General features: G+C 38.5%; 1 protein-coding gene across 2 annotated transcripts in view; it reads right to left on the reverse strand.

Moving 5' to 3' along the window:
- The window catches only part of nbeal2 (neurobeachin-like 2), a 58,395-nt gene extending 41,304 nt beyond the window's left edge, over positions 1-17,091 (reverse strand). For both annotated transcript variants that reach the window (XM_059338685.1, XM_059338684.1), the window contains exons 1-12: positions 16,531-17,091; positions 8,570-8,658; positions 8,208-8,372; positions 6,932-7,013; positions 6,450-6,562; positions 6,130-6,212; positions 4,857-4,942; positions 4,461-4,764; positions 3,624-3,730; positions 3,168-3,254; positions 981-1,064; positions 243-341 (exon numbers count right to left, since the gene is read on the reverse strand). In XM_059338685.1, coding sequence (XP_059194668.1) covers positions 243-341; positions 981-1,064; positions 3,168-3,254; positions 3,624-3,730; positions 4,461-4,764; positions 4,857-4,942; positions 6,130-6,212; positions 6,450-6,562; positions 6,932-7,013; positions 8,208-8,372; positions 8,570-8,658; positions 16,531-16,605 — 1,374 coding nt within the window. In that variant the 5' untranslated portion in view covers positions 16,606-17,091. The remainder of the gene's footprint in view (positions 1-242; positions 342-980; positions 1,065-3,167; positions 3,255-3,623; positions 3,731-4,460; positions 4,765-4,856; positions 4,943-6,129; positions 6,213-6,449; positions 6,563-6,931; positions 7,014-8,207; positions 8,373-8,569; positions 8,659-16,530) is intronic.
- Between the last annotated feature and the right edge of the window lie 319 nt (positions 17,092-17,410).

Below are 17,410 nucleotides of genomic sequence, written 5' to 3' on the forward strand. Positions count from 1 at the left end.
CAATAAAGAGATATAAATGTAATAATAATATGGATTTGTAGATAACGATTTGGGGGTCCACCAACTGGTGTTTGGGACATGGTACTAGGACATAAAGGGTTCAAAATGGCTTCCAATTATCTGCCCAGTGAAGTGGACAGCATGCATGAAAAGGCTAAACGGGGACAAGGTCATCAGTTAGAGCTAATTGGCTTCCACTGGTTGTGCACTCAGCGGGGGAAATGAGTAAATGTGCTTTTCACCATGTTCATCAGCTCCTGCAGCAGCCGTTTGGTGGGTCGACCTTGACTCTTCAGCACATCAAACAGCTGGGAGTAGCCAATCCTCTCCTTGAAGACCTCCTGGGGGGAAAGAGACAGAAATAGGATGGTGAAAGCTGCTCCACAGGGGATAGATAGCTAGTTGGCACACTTCCATACATTGGAAAGGAATACAATGAGATTTCCTAAATGAATTGAAAACAGATTTCCTCTTCAGGCTGCAATGTTTACTGGCACTGTAGGCATCATAGTTTAGTATGTTTCAGAACACATGTAAAGAAGTATGAATGATATATGGCTGACCATACACTGTAAAAAATGTTTGTAGAAATAACAGTAAAACTCTGTCAAATACATCAGAAATAGGGCGTAAAATTAAAAATTGTATATCACCATATTAGACACTTAATTACCGTAAATCAGAGAATAGCACAAAACCTCTTTCTGTCATAAACTGGAAAAAACACACAGTTTTGCTGTAAAAATATTTCCATGCAAAATTAATGGAGAAATACCATGATGTGTGAATGAATGACACAATTACCCTAAAAATAACAGGATTATTCAGTCTAAATTACAGTTTTTGCTGATATTTACATTTAAATTTACAGTAGAAAACCCACTCACTGTATTTCTTACAGTGAAGTTCTGGCAACCACAGCTGCCGGTATTTTACTGTAAATTAAACAGATTATTTTTTACAGTGTAGATGGGGCTTACCTTAGCAGAGGGTGAGTTGCTCATTATAGCAGTGAGGACTCCTAAGGCATGAACTGTAATACTGTCTGATCCCTTCTCCAAAACCTACATTAAAAAATAATGATTGTGTTAAAACAATGTTGCACTGCAGAACTACAAGCGTGCATCATCATGAGTTCACCCCAAAAGCCAGAAAAAGCTACATTCCAACCGCACACGGGCAAAAATAACATTTCTCAGGAAATATTTCACCAGCTGAATGAATGATTATCTGCAAAGTTTTGTTTTTTTTGCCACACCACAAGTATTGGAGCATACTAGGTCAAAGTAAGTGCACTGCTGTATCAGTCAGGAAACAAACACCTCTTTGTTAATTACTGATAGATCCCAGCATGCAAAAAACAACCAGCAAAGAGAGAAACACTGAGGCAAACTCCAACTATTGTTGCAAATTAGGCAACATGAAAACCCCAGGACACGAGCCAGGTCTATCACACGTCAGAGCAGCCAAAGTAGGAGGAAAAGAAAGAAATCATGCATTGAACAACGACCACTTCATGCACCATGAAAAACACAGCCTTGTGTTGTCAGCAGGGAACTCAGCCTCTAATTATGAATGTGATATAAATCAACACGCCCAAACAAGCAGGCACTAATCCTCCAATTTGAATGTTAACTTTTCAATGAGGACATATTAAATACCATTTTAGTCTATACTAAATTAATTTCTAAAATATAGATATGAATATAAATGCTTATGAAATGAATAAATATGACTATTCTATAAATCGTAAAATAAATAAAGTAATAAATATACAAAATATAAATAGGCCTTCATTAAATAGTCAATATAGTTCAATATATACTGTATATAGATGGTTTTTTTTTTCTTCAAATGACTGCTTGTATTAATTTCAGGGTACACTGTAAAAAAAAATCTGTTTAAATTACGGTAAAATACCGGCAGCTGTGGTTGCCAGAACTTAAAATGAGCGTATGTAAATGTAAATATCAGCAAAAACTCTAATTTATACTGAATAATCCCATTACTATTAGGATAATTGTGTCATCATGGTATTTCTCCATTAATTTTACATGAAAATTTTGTATTTTTACAGCAAAACGATGTGTTTTCTACAGTTCATGACAGTAGAATTTAAAGTTGTATGCTATTCTTTGATTTACAGTAATTAAAAGTATCTACTATAGTGATGAACAATGTTTAATTTTACGACCTATTTCTGATGCAATTTGACAGTGTTTTACTGTAATTTCTACAAACATTTTTACAGTGTACATCTATTTTATAATTATTATAAAGTCTGATTTGTCTCACATGTTAATTTCAGGATTAATTTTATAGCATCTTTAATGACTTGAAATAGTTTGAAAAGACATTCCATCTTCACAAAGCTGACGCCACACTGTAAAAAAAACCGGCAGCTGTGGTTGCCAGAACTTTACCGTAATAAATATGGTGCAACTTTTAGTCCATATTTTACCGTAAAAAAAAAAAAGTTTTTCCATCAAAAGAAACGCTGTTCTGCCATATAATTGACAAGAAAATACTTAATAAATGCTGCATGAATTAAAGATTTTACCATTAAATATTACAGTATATTTCTGTTAGAGATATGGTGTTTAGTACATTTAACAGTGAGGAAAATTATTTTTACAAAAAATAAATGCAAAAATGATGGCTTGTATATATATTACAGTATATTTTTGCTACAAACACGGTGCCAGTGTATTTTACAGTGAACTAATGTATTTAAAAAAATGTAAAAAATACTGTTTTGGCTGATATACACATTTACGGTGTTGTTACTGAAACTGAATTAACTCATTTATCATTTTACGGTCTTTTACTGTCATGGTTTAGCAGTTTTTCACCGTAAAATCTACAGACATTTTTTACAGTGCAGCTTGTCCTTTTTTGTATTTCAAGTTGGATTCAAGAGGCCCAAATAACACTAAATCACTAATATTATATATATTCCAGATGGACAGATATGACAAATTAAAAAAGGAATCTCCAGACAAGATTGATCATGCATCGCCCCGCTACCTGCTTTATTTACAAATGAGTGTAAGCCAGACTTCCTGCCTGAGGCTTCCTGTTTAAAGAGCTCAGAGCAGTTAACGAGTGGAGAGGAGGCTGAATTTCCTGCTGACAGACCAATATCTGCCCCCGTGAGGGGAAAGTACCTGGTCCACTCCGACCTCTGTGAGTAAACATGTAGTGAGGTCACGCACAACCTCACGCTCCGGGCTACGCATGTTGCTCTGATAGAGCTGCAGAACATACACACGCAGACACGCACATACACACACAAAAAGACAGACAGTTAGACAAAAAGTACATCTTGCAGAGATCACAGAGACAGGTTTGATCCAGGTCTGTCTACGGCTGCAGCAGGGCACACGGGTTGTAGCCGTGTGGAGAGAACATAAGCTGGAAACAAATACATTTTTGTGATAATTCAGAAAAAAGGAGTTAGACAACAGATGTGGCATCCAGGAGAACAAAAGAGGAAATAGACAAGACATAAATAAAAAAAGGTGACAGACAGACAGACGCGCAAACAGACAGACAGACAGACAGACAGGGGGGCGGATATAAAGAGCTGACTGACACATTTCAAATGAACAGGAGGGTCTGACCTTGCTGTTCTGTACCAGCCTGAGGATGTGTTCGAAGCAGTTGTTGTTGAGGAAGACGGCCTGCAGGACTGGTCTGTCAGGGCACTGCAGGATCTCAGGAACAGCAGCTAGAATTGGCAACAAGAAGGATTTGGTTGATGTTACTTATCAGACACAGGGAAAATAGATTATTTGGCCTCTGTAGTGATTAGGAGAGATACAAAAGGAATGCTCAGCTAGACTTATGCACCTTATTTGTTTCATAGCACCTACACTGCACCTTTTTATACTGTATACTTATATTTATTCTGCACTGGAATTCTATTCTACTCCTTAATACATACTCCTTCTTTAGACACTTAGACACTAGAGGAGTGCTATATGTTAAAGAAGAAACAATAAGCAATCTTAAGCAAAAAACAATAAGCAACTTAAAGCAAAAACTACTACCACTACTATCTATCTATCTATCTATCTATCTATCTATCTATCTATCTATCTATCTATCTATCTATCTATCTATCTATCTATCTATCTATCTATCTATCTGCATCACTCCTTCTCTCTGCTGCCATCAGGCAGAAGATACAGAACCCCACTGGCCCATAAAAACATTTATAAAAAGTCATTTATATCATCTGCAGTCGCTATACTAAATAGTGGCCGGTAACACTGTACCCCACGTCATTCTTCTTATTGATGTTGTGTTTTTACTGAAGTGTTGTTGTTTTATCTCATGTAATTTGCATGAATTTTTATAGCCGTGTCGAAAGACAAATTTCTGCTCTGTTGAACAGACAATAAAGATATATTCTATTCTATTCTATTCTACTTAAATCCTAGTGGACTTGCTCTCACTTAGCATTTGGCTCTGGAGGGTGATCAGGCTGGATTCCCAGCTCTGCCTCTCCTGCTCCTCACTGCTCAGCGGACGGTTCCAGTTGAGGAGCTGGAAGTAGTCGTCCAGTATGGTCCGGATCTCCACCTGCCGCTCCGCAGGGCTGCTGGAGTGCAGGAGGTGGATCATCACAGTCAGACACTGCAGAGTCAGCCGCGGGAGCCCCGTGCCTTTAGGTTCAGGGCAAGTCTTGCAGCACCACACTCGCAGGACAGAGAACAGGTCCTCAACAGAGTGAGGGGTGACGGAGAGAAGGCCATTCTTCTAGAAAATGAATATAGACGTGTTAACATTTCATTTGCACTTGAGTGTTTTCCCAATAATCACTGATGAAGAGGACAGATTGGTTAGCAGACCTTCCCTCCACTGATCACAGCGCCCTGGAGATGGACAAATCTGAGTATGAGGAGCTCTGGGATCTTCTCGCTTTCCTGGAGGCTTTCTGTGAACATTCAATCAAGCCAAGAAGCAATGTTACGCAAGATCAGCTTCCACTTAAGGCGGGACATTGTTTTTACTTCCTGAGCCAGAAATCTCCGCTTAAATAGCACTTACACACATTCCTGTTTCATTCCTATCTATATTCTGAAGGTTTTTACAGAGGGTCTTGCTCAGGATCATTAAGAGCCTGATTTATAGAACATTTTGGATAAAAATAATTATTATGGCTTTTTATTACAGATTTTTGGAGTTATAAAAACAAAAATCTTAAAAAAAAATCTATTCCCTCCTGTGAAACCCTTGACTGTAATATGTCAACAAAATTAAAGAATTTTCATCTGGTTTTATACAATGTTTAAAGTTTTTTTTTAAATGTTTAATTGTTCTGGAAATGTATGCAAATTAACTCATATATAATAATAAAATGCCTCATTGCATTTTTCGATATATAATGTAAACCATACAATACAAAACATAATAATGTGCGTAATCAACTGGGGACGTTAAACTTTTTTCTGTTCCCCTGTAGTGTCTACCCTAAACCACAATACAGGAAGAAAAAAATACATTAACATACAAATACAGTTTTATTTTTCTGTTTTAATAAGACCAAGAACAATAAATGTGAAATGTTCATGGTACAATGGCTCAGTAAAAACTTCCCCTACAATTTCACCTCTGTCATTCAGAGTTACGTAAAAAAAGAAAGACCTAAGCCCTGCTAATTGGCTAGGTATTACACAATTAGTTCTTATAATTTCTAATTAAAGCATGCTATTACCGTGTAATCCTCCTAAAATTTGGACATACTGAAACTTGTACAGGCTGAAATTTCCCACATGGCTTAAAGATTAATGCTCGCTGATCAAATAGGCTCCTATAATTAGCAAATGCTTGGATTCTGGTGATGGAAACCTGATAAGTAGATGCTGAACAATTAAAAGTTTTTAGCCAAAACCCAACACTATGACTGACTGGACTGTTTTTCACCATAAGAAACATGACAAAGAATTATTTACTAGGATGGGTTTTTTTTTGAGCAAACAAAAGTTCACAGTTTTTCAAAGATGAAAAGATGAAAACAGATCTCAGCTGTGTTGAGGCAGTGGTGGGAACAGTTTGATTCTTGTGGTATGTGAGGTCTAGCAGAGATCAGAGTGGCAGAGTGAAGGAAAGGGAGTGTCTCACCATGGAAGAGAGCAGGCAGCTCCTCTGGCAAGGCCAGTGGGGAGAACTTATACTTGTTCCTCTCCAGCAAGCTCACCTCCTCCCTGCAAGACACAAAACATCAGTCACCACACTGATTCACATCACACCCAGTCGGTCAAGGACTGCCACTAACGCTGCAGGCATTAATGAGGCTTGACTTCAAGGCTTAGTGGCTGTTGCACTCCACAAAGGTTGGGCAAGATGTTAAATGCAAACGCTAGTCTTTGGGGCTTTGTGTGACTAAATTCCACCTCCCACACATTCACGCAGGTCGATGGAGGGCGAAGCAGCACACTCACCCTGCCAGGCGTCTCCTCCACGTCTGATAAGGGTCAAACAGACTTTCACACAGCACAAGTCCGTACTGCACAACCGTCTGCAGAGAAGACTGCTCCCCTTGTCCCTTCTTTAGCTGGACAAAATAAAAGTTTGGTCATCTGTCTTATCTTCAGCACAGATGCACTTGTCTTTGACATTTTCCATGCAACAAATACAACACATTCCACTACGATGAATAAAAGGTCGACTACACACCCACTTTTCTTTTCAGTGTAAACTAGTTCTGTTGCTCCTGCGTGAGGATGTTACATACTGTAAACTGAATACATTCTGTGTAGGTTCTCTGTCTCTCTTCTGTATATCACATTTCTTCAAAGTTTGGCTACAAGTGCACTAAATAATCATTGCATGCATGATATCCTGAGCATGCAGTGGAGCCAAGTCCCGTCATGAATCAGGGAGATCCGTGTCTCGTTTGAGCTGCAGTTTATAATGGCCTTACCTGATCCAAACAGAAGCTCAGGAGCTTGATGGTTTCAGAAACAAAGTCGGGGGTCTTGTCTGGTTCGATGTTCTCCATATTCCTAGAAGCAGAGAGAAACTTGTGCAATTGAGTGTTGTGAAAACTTGCCCAATGCTTACCCAATATGGCCATCTCAGGCAAAAACAGACAAATATAGTGGATGCATAGAATATAAGGGACAACTTCCTCCTGAGTTTCAGTTTCATTGCACAATCTGCATCGCAATTTCTGAAAAAGTAAAAAATCTGTAATAAATCTGGTTCCCCTTATCACCATTGCATGTTTAATATTTGACAAATATAAGGAAACTGATAATGGATAAGACAAAATAATATAATTTGAGGGCTGTCCTTGACTAAAGGAAATTAAAGGAAAAGCTATTACCACCCATAAGATTTTGTTGACTAATTGATTAGTTGATTTAATCAACAGATCTGTAAAACTGAGTTTCTCCACAAATAACCAGAGATGTGCTCATAAGTCATTTAGCATGAAAAAATCATAAAAAGCAATTAAATGAACTAAAGAAGCCGTTGTCAGCTAAGACCAGAAGAAATGATTAGTCAACTAATCACATAGGAGATGACAGCTCTACTTATTTTGTACATAATGTCCAAAAATGTCTGTTACATTTTTACCCGATTCACCTGAAGTTGTCTCCCCTTTAATCTCTGGTAATGCCTGAATATTATTTTCCCCTTAAAATATGTCTAACAGCCTAATGTTTACTACCACAACTCAGGGAAGAAATTATATATTATCATGCCTATATAGATTATCATGATAACAACATCTTGAATGGATCCCGCACAAAGAACACTCCCACTTCGTTTACGGCCATGATGATGATTTTTTTTTTTTCCCGTGTATGTATATATATATTTTGAGTTTTTTTATTTTTTATTTTTTTTATTTTTTTTTTATTGTATTCATGCATATTTTATTTTGTGCGGGCAGTACATTTTACATTTTATTTTATTTATTTTTATCCCATTTTTAATTTATTTTATCTTATTGCATCTTACTGTTCTATTGTTCACTACATCTCTTTGTATTGTGTTATGTATTTATTGTTTGTGCAGCACTTTGGAAACCTTGTGTTTGCTAAAATTGTGCTCTATAAATAAAGTGGATTGGATTGGATTGGATTTCTTATTTTGCACCAATAGGAGTTGCACTCCAATTTCATTGTGTATATATACAATGACAATAAAGGCTATTCTAAATGTGTATACACAGCAGGCTGGACCCTCACCTGCAGACAATGATGAAGAACTTGATGAGGAGGAGGGGGTGAGGGGTGGTGCCGTTGGGCTCGGCGGCGTCGGAGAGGTGCACGGCGCTCTGACATAGCTGGGTGCCGAGGAACTCCAGGACCTCCTTGGGGAGCAAGGGCACCTCCGAGCTGCACTCCTCCAGTCTGGAAGATTGGGGGAGGAGGATGTGGGAGGGGCGGGCGGGCGGGGGGTAAAGGGCGTTGTAATAGGGGCTGCGTTTACATGTAACATAAACATACCAAAACGCTCTGTATCTCTACAGGAGGTCAGAGGTCATCCTGCTTTGGGGAATACAAACAGGTGGGTCCTCCTGGCTATGCAGATTGTAAACAGTACTCACCTCCGAGGCTCCAGTGACTGCACATCAATGAGCCTCTCGAAGGACGCCACAAACGCCTCCAGCCACTGCTGCAGGTAGCCCACGTCTTTCTGCAGGAGGGAGGAAAGAGAACATGAGGCGAGAGAGGCCTTCACGCCTCCAGGCAGCATGCAGCGTGCAGCGTGCAGTGTTGGTAAATAACAGTGCATGTAAAATAGATGAGTACAGTTACACAAGAAATATCAATGGAACATGTTCTGTGCTTGTGCTCAGTTGTTGTACTACTACTACTCGGAAAAGGTTAAGCTTTTAACTGTGACACACTGTGGCTGAGAACATGGCACTGACTAAACCATATGACCTGTTTTTGTAACAGGATGTTGCAAAGAGAGGAACACATGAGCCAATTCTTTCCTTTTTCAAAACAGGGAGGTTAGAAGAATCTAATGTTCCATTCTTTTAAGTGTATTCAGTCATAAGCACCAAGCATTGAAATACAGCAACAACAACATACAACTTCTCACTGTACGCATGTTATTGTCTCACAGGAGACATTCCTGCATTACCGCGTCCGTATAGAATCATTTAAAATGGTTTGAATTGTGCGAGGATGTTTACATACAAACAGCGGTTATCTCAGCTTTAATCAGCCTCTGCACCGCAACATATCCTGCCACTCTTCCCTCCTCACATCAGTCTCTTGATCTCACAAAGACCAACACAAACGTCACAAGAGAAACAAACTGAATGAATACCTCTAAACATTTAATGTGAAGCCAAATGATCCTTAACAAGTCTTGATGATTCAGACTAGTGGTGCAACTCCACTGGGTGTTTCAAAACCAAACACTCAGACAAAAACACTGTACATTCAGTTCAGTTATGTTCCTCGGTGTACCGTGTGATGGAACAACCTGAACATTTTGATTAGCTGAGTATGCACGAAGCCACTGTTCTTCTGCAGGATGAGGGGAGACATGAGTTGTCTCTGACTGACTGACTCATTGTGCACAAATAACACAGCAAACAGCACATGATATAACAATAAATCAGGTACTTCCCCTTCACCAACAAGCATATAATTCAAAATTAGCAATGCATAGTGTAAACATACTTTAAAAAGCTGGTGCAGCACAGATCTCCAACAAACATACACTGTAACTGTAGCTCATTGTATGTTTAATGTGTATCTAATTGCCACAGAACCTCGACAGAAAAGGAAATCTAATGCAGTTAACTCTGAAAACACAGGACAACCACATTCTTTCTAATGCTGCATTAGTGTTAAATGTACATTACCAACTGGCATTGACTTATGGGCCAGTCCATCTCTCATTGTATGTGGCTGAGCAGGGTGCCAGGTTCTTGCGAACCCAGTCTCAGATGAGCCTTCAGTCTCGTCTCCAGCCAGCAGCTCAGAAGCTGCTCCTCAACAAGCACCAGCAACCGCACTGGCGTCTGACTCGCTGCCTTCTGCTCTACCAAATGTCAAGTGAGAAACCAGGAAATGACATGTCACTTTAACCGTAGCTTATTTCCTTCATACGCTGCCTCCTCATCAAACCCCTTCCTCTTTTGGCGCTATAGCTGTGAGCAGATATGAGGGAGGCTTCTATAAAAAAAAAAATTCCCACAGCAAAAATAAAGCACCAGGACTGTGATAATCCTTTCTAAATCTAACAGAACAGAAAGAAAATGTAGCAGGAGAGGCTTATAATTTAGCTTTCTCTGTTGGAATATGTGTCACCGACTGAGCTAAAGCACAGTCAGTTTAAAATATGACAAGTTGAAGCTGTTAATGTTATAATGTACTGCTGGAGAAAGCTTAGTTCATGCTTTACCAACGTCATTGTAAACTTGATTGGCAAGCTATTGAAAATAAAATTATAATAAAATGACGCAAGTCTTACACATGGTGAATCAAATCTCTGCTTGCACTCTGAGAAAACAGGAAACTTAACCGAACAAACCTATTGTGCCTGCAACATCTGGACAATCAGGTATTGGAGACTTGAATAGGAGAGGCGAGGACGCACAGACATATTTGCAACACCCTGTCAGCTTTGTTTAACTTCCCAATAAAAGATGCAGTAGCTAAATGAATCCTCTCTGACATAAATCATTATGTAACAGGTTTTTTTAATCACCATATGTTGATGATGATGATACCCTGCAGAGGATTCGTCATCAATTCTAATTTTGTCTACTGGAAGTTACAATGTACAAGGAAACGTAATAATAGGGGTTAATGAGGTGAGTTTACAACTCATTTCTACATGGAGTATGACTAAATGGAAGTTTTGCTATCACGTTTTGTGGGAAAAGAAGTATCATGTTTTTCTGTTCCCTGTCAGTCAGAGATGCTTTGGTGTGTTTAGGTACACTCAAGCTGCAGCAGCTAGATTTTTCACACATAATATAAAAGATCACAGCGAGGAAGTGAATCTGGTTTGTAAATGAGAAGTAAAAACAGGGGAAATGTATTAAGTTTTTCTGCAGCAAAATTGCTTCAGACACATGGTAGAGAGCTGCATCCCTGACCTAAAAATCATCCCTTACAAAATTACTATTGATCAGACGAGAAGAAGTAAGAAAATACACATCATTCACTCTCCGTTCTATCAACTTCAACCTCGCCCGGACAACTATAGCTCCAGGATCTGTCCGATAAAGACGCCATTAGAACAGACGTCACAAACCAACCATGAGGTACCAACCCGTATAAACTGTGTCATTTATCTCGGTTTTCTCTGCACATGGCCAAGCAGCTGTGCCTCTCTCCGCTGCTTGGCATTCTGCTTCGCTCCAGCTTCCTGCACAAGTGAAAGCAAAGAGCACTTTGATTTTCCTGGTTGGCCCTTCTGTTGGTAAACAGGGGAGATCCAGGCACACAAGGGGATTCAATCCCAGGGCTCACAGGACGGTCACAGCGAGCTGCAGGGGGGGTTGTTGTTGTTATTGCATCTCTCTTTTTGGTGTGATTCATAGCATGATCGGTAACTGAGGCAGATACACAGTGGGTGACTGACTGAAAGCCAGGAAATGTGACTTCTTCATAGCAAGCAGAGGAGGTAGTTTCACAGCTGTGTGGATGGGAGGCAGTGGTCCATCTCTACTGCTACAGCCTTTAATTAGTCCCTCTAACCGTCTCTTGGGCTAATGATACAGAATAATCATGCACAATTTCTCTGCCAGCCTTACATCCTACTGTATCCACACCGTTGGGAAGGTCTTTAGATTTCTTCAGTCCGAAACTCAAACATATTCAGTTTAATATATGACACAGAGAAGAGCAAGAAATCTCCATATTTTGGAGGCTGAAAACAACATTTCCTGACATTTTTGGATGAAAAATGACTTTCTTAATGATAAAAATATTTGGCAAAAACATGAAACCTTCTACCAGCTTATTTACTTCACTGAAGTGCAGTTACACATAACCACAAACATCATTTATCCAGTTAAATGACCAAATATTTTAACTGCTTCTCAAATATGAGGGTTTCATTGTTCTCAATTTATTATGTTTATTTTATTTTTGCTTAAATTATTAATACATTTTATATTTCTACTAGGGTTGTCAAAAGTATCGATACTCAAAAAAGTATCGATACTAAAACGTTGTATCCGGATACAATACTCATTTTCAAAAGTATTGAGTATCTGAAGCTTGTTATCATAGTTGCAGTTTCTTTTTGCACAACTGATTTTTATTATAAATATCTAACCTGTGGTTCTGTTATTTTTTACATGTTGCATTTTTCTTGTTAATAAAAATATTTATGTTAAATTTTGGGGTCTTTGTTTTTATCCTTGTGGTATTGAAAATGGTATCGAGTATCGAATATTTTCCTGAGTACCGGTATCGAGTTGAACATTTTAGTATCGTGACAACCCTAATTTCTACTTGTTTAAATTGTACATTGTTAATACTTTTTAAATATTTTACTTGTTTATTTGCTAATATCTTTCTTATATTTCTAGTTTATACTGCTGTTTACTATTTATTGTTATTTTGCTATCCACTTTGCTGCTGTAACTCTGGAAATTATCTTAATCTTAATATAAATGAGTATTTTAGCAGCTTTGAGACAAAACACACAAAATAAAAACAGAAACTTTGAAGTTTGATAACTTATTACCAACACTTGTCCTCAAACTGGCCACAGTTTTATCCTAAATTATCTTATTATTAATCAACTACTACATTCATCCTCAAAATATCAGTTAAAACACAAGTATACACTGTAAAACATAATCTGTTTAATTTACGGAAAAATACAGGCAGCTGTGGTTGCCAGAATTTCACTGTAAAAAATACAGTGAGTGGATTGTCTATTCTAAATTTAAATGTAAATATCAGCAAAAACTAATTTAGACTGAATAATAATTATTATTTTTATGGTAATTGTGTCATTTATTCACACATCATGGTGTTTCTCCATAAATATGTGTGAAAATGTTATATTTTTACAGCAAAACTGTGTGTTTCTTCCAGTTTATGACAGAAAAAGTAAAAGGTTTGTGCTATTCTTTGATTTACGGTAATTAATGGTGTCTAATACGGTGATGTACAATTTTTTATTTTACGCCCCATTTCTCATGTATTTGACAGTGTTTTACTGTTATTTCTACAAACATTTTTTACAGTGTAAGTTACAGCCAACCACCAACATGTAATGGAATAAAACTGATTAAACTGTGACAATCTAACTTATTATCCAAAAACAATACCCTGCTGGCTGTCTCCAGACACGATCTGACAAGTTAAGTTACTCCCTCCGTACTGGGATCTCACTCTTCTGTATATGTCCATACCTGTCAGGCATGAGCATTTTATAATGGTCTGAAAAACATGCTCAGATAGGAGAAATGGAGCTCTGAAATTTTGCCAATAATGTGGTTTTTAATTCCAGCAGATGAAAGAGAGCGGCAGGTTCTGCTCGAGTCTCGATGTGCACGCAGTTTAGCACTCAAAAACTGCAAAAACTTGTGTTTTTACATTGTCAATACAGTTGTTTTTCGATCTATGTCTATAAATAAATGCTTGTCTATGTTAATGTAACATATTTAAACACTGCTGTCTCGATGATAGCAAATTATCAACTCTCTGGTCTGTAACAGAAACCGCCTCCGGAAAAAACACCAATTAATCTGTCAAACCTGATTTGCCATTTGTACAGAAAATGTCTCATTTTGGGCCAACTTTATACTAGATGCTTCTATGTTACAATGGCTTTTCAGGCCTGAAGCACAGCTGATCCAAAAATCTTGCAAGGGGTGTGTGATTTCTTGCACAATCAGAGGAAGCAGGGCTCCTTTATCACCGACAAGCCTCAGCACGTTTTGCTTTCTTATTGCAAATACAGAACGATGGCTGAGATACTGAATGTACCCAAACATGTTGGAATCAACTGTTAGGATTCATCACAGCTTTAACACAGACTGTACAATTCCCATAATAATACAATGAGTTTATTGAACTTGTACTGATGTTGTCAGGATTTCTCGAGCATACAGAGGGTGATGAATCCTTAAAAAAATACTGAAACAAACATATGAAGATGTCTTAGTAAACGTAGTAAACTTAGTAAACAGAAGGCTGATGTATTTACAGCTGCCTGGGTGAGTTTGTTGTGGCTCAAACAGAGCGTCCAGCAGTAGTAAAAGCTTGTTTGTAGCACTAACAATACCCCTATTAAACTTGTTGTCTGTTGTTTGACTTATTTGCATTAGTCAAAACTTTCATTGAAGTGTGACGAATCATAAAACAGGGCCTGTGAGTCTGACATGGGATGTGTCCAGTACAAAAAAAAAAAAGGCTACAGTCTGAGCCAACTTGACTAACAGGCAGACAACAAAAACATCATGTTGATCTCTATAGGAGAGGCAGGCGATTGTTCTCTGAAGTGGTTCTGCTGCCTTTCTGCAGCCTTTTGTGTTCCTCTGAGTCACATAAGGTGGTGGTGTTAAACACTGGCCTCAGTTAAATACTTTGCCTCCCACATCCCTCAGCGTAGCCTGTCAATAAGGGCAGGTCATTTGCATACATGCAAAACCTATAAGACAGCTCAGAAGTCTATGTGTCATTCTCTGGTGGGAAATTTGTCACAAAAAAAAAAGAGAGAGACTAAAATAAGCATTGTTCCTTTAGCCTTGAGGGCAACTAACTGAGAGCCAAGAGGTAGCTTAATAAGGAAGTGGACTTACACATAGAGATGCTACAGCTGTCACAGTCATATTCAAGGGCACACACACACACACACACACACACACACACACGCTAATGACTCATTCTTCCAATGGGTTATTTGTGACACTGCCTACAACTTGTTATGTTTGATAAAGACTGGTACAAGCAGGAAAGTCCAGTCAATCTGCAGTCACACGTGCAGCAGCAACCACAAGGAAAAGTAGCAGGGAGGAGGACAAACACACTTCCTGTGGGATGAGCCACACCGTGCAGGAGATGTGTCACTCGTGAATTTACAGCTTTTCTGGTCTGTTTGAAGCAATATAAATATATATGATATGTTGGGATTTATTTTGTTTTCTTATTTTATTTATTTTTATCTGCTATATCTGTAACCAGATGATTCTTCCTTTTAAATGTTCTCTAATGAAATGATAAATTATAAGTGTATACAGCTGATATTGACACTATAGACATCTGAATTAATGATTTTTGCAGTATAACATTTGTCGGGTAAATATGAATGTAGGATTTTTAACAGTATTGCATGTATGTATTAATTGAGTTTGTTATTGTTTTTCTTGTATGTACTGTTTTTGTTTATGTTGTTTGTATGTCATGTTCTATGTCTTTTTAGGGACCCCAGGAAGACTAGCAGTCGCCAAGGCGTCAGCTTATGGGGATCCATTCAATAAATAAATAAAAATAAATATGAAAAAATATATTTTGGATTTTCAGGTTACCTGTCTCTTTAATAAGCAAGTCAGTAGAGATATGTAATGAAAATGTATGACTAGACATTTCTTAGGAGAGAAACATGCCCTTTAGATCCTCTGTGGTGATAAGAGAGCGGTCTTTATGCCCCACAGTGAACATATAGTGCATGAAACTTGGAAAGAAGTCTCATCTTGTTTTCTCTGTCCTCAGGCATGGGAGCAGATTGCAATCACATTAAATAGTAATACTTATTTTATTCAAAGCCAAATTGTCTTTCTCCTTCAAGAGGAGTCATGACATGAAACCATGTGCAATATATCCTCTGACTATTAATTTACTTTCATCGTTATTACCAAGATGTTGCGCCTTAATAAACAACCAAATTAGCTACGCCCACAGGGGAAAATACCACTTAAAACAGTCTGACACTCAATTAAGAATATTGCTAAATTAGGCTTATTTTTCACAATATTGTTTCATAATTAATAGTTAAACTACAGAGTAAAGGATATTGTGCTGCTGGCACCAAGTCAAAAACATAATGTTTTATGATAAGCGAGAATAGTTTCCAGAAGAATATAACAGGCTCCATTACAATATTAATGCCATTATTATGCTGTAAATGTGACATGAGTCACTGAGTAAGAGGCACAGGAAGGAGCAGGAACAGGAAATAGCCTCAGACTGTGACACCTGCATCGCAGGTACAGGATTACACTTTATTAAGTGGGCTAATATGCTTCAAATGCCATTATTACTTATTGATTTCAATAACTTAAACTGATCGGCGACAGAGTGATATAATATGAGATGATCTACAGGTTTAGTATGCACAGGGCAGCCCCCACCTCTTGGTAAATAAACAGCTGCTGAACAAACAGGCACAAATAAGCGACTTCCTCATGTAACCGTTCACAGCCAACGACAGAGACATTATCCTCAACATGGCTGCAATACAGACCACAAGAACACACACAATGATCATGTTTTCATCGCTTCATGTTTTAAACTTCAGGCAGAGAAGACCTGCTGCAACAGGTGTCACCGTCAGGTCTTCCGCACTTGCACTCACCTTTGTGTAATATAACATCCACAGCTCATACAGCCTTTCTTTCGATGCCATCCCGCCGCCTTTGTGGTTGCTCATATTCCTCCTTATTTCAATAAATCGTGAAACTGGTGAGCATGGTCAGAGCCGGGGCTGTTTGAAGTTGTTTCCTAAACGCAGGAGGACGCGGCACGCTCCTGGGAACCATTCCTGCAAATTCAAGGCACAACAATCCACGCAAAAGTGCTTTCTGTCTCGACACGCAAAGTTCTCAGAGTGGCAGGAAAAAGCAAAATATGACGGTGTGGCCACGGGCGATGTCGAAATTATAAAAGCAGGAACAAAAATGCGTGGATATGCATGTCTGGAGGAACACCCATGTCCGCATTTAGAGCGAGCTTGTTGCTCTATGATTCCTAGTGGGGAGAGTTCCCACGGAAGCGACAGATGCTATCCGCTCCACGCCGAGAAATGACTGCGCTGCTCGTGGGGATTCAGTCAACAGAGGTAACAGTCCTGTCTGTCTGTGTGATGAGCAGCAGCACATTATCATCAACTAGTGTCTCACTCTGTTAACAAGACACACACACAAGAGTTGACTGTATCATGCTCACAGGTAGGCTGATATTCTTAAAGACACACACACACACACACACACACACACACACACACACACACATCAACACACAGCCTCCCCCAGGACTCCTCTAGCTCACTGATAAAAGAAAGCTAAATTTAAAAAAAAGCAAATTCTATTAAGTAATCAATAAAATGTATGCATAAGGAAACCTATCAATTCAAATACATAATGCTGTATACTTGGGACAGAATCAGCGGACTATGATCACATATGTGCACGTTTTCTGAATAAAAAGCCTTTGTTGTGCAATTTCTCTAGATCAAG

This window comes from Centropristis striata, chromosome 8, assembly GCF_030273125.1.
Source record: "Centropristis striata isolate RG_2023a ecotype Rhode Island chromosome 8, C.striata_1.0, whole genome shotgun sequence".
Lineage (NCBI taxonomy): Eukaryota > Metazoa > Chordata > Actinopteri > Perciformes > Serranidae > Centropristis > Centropristis striata.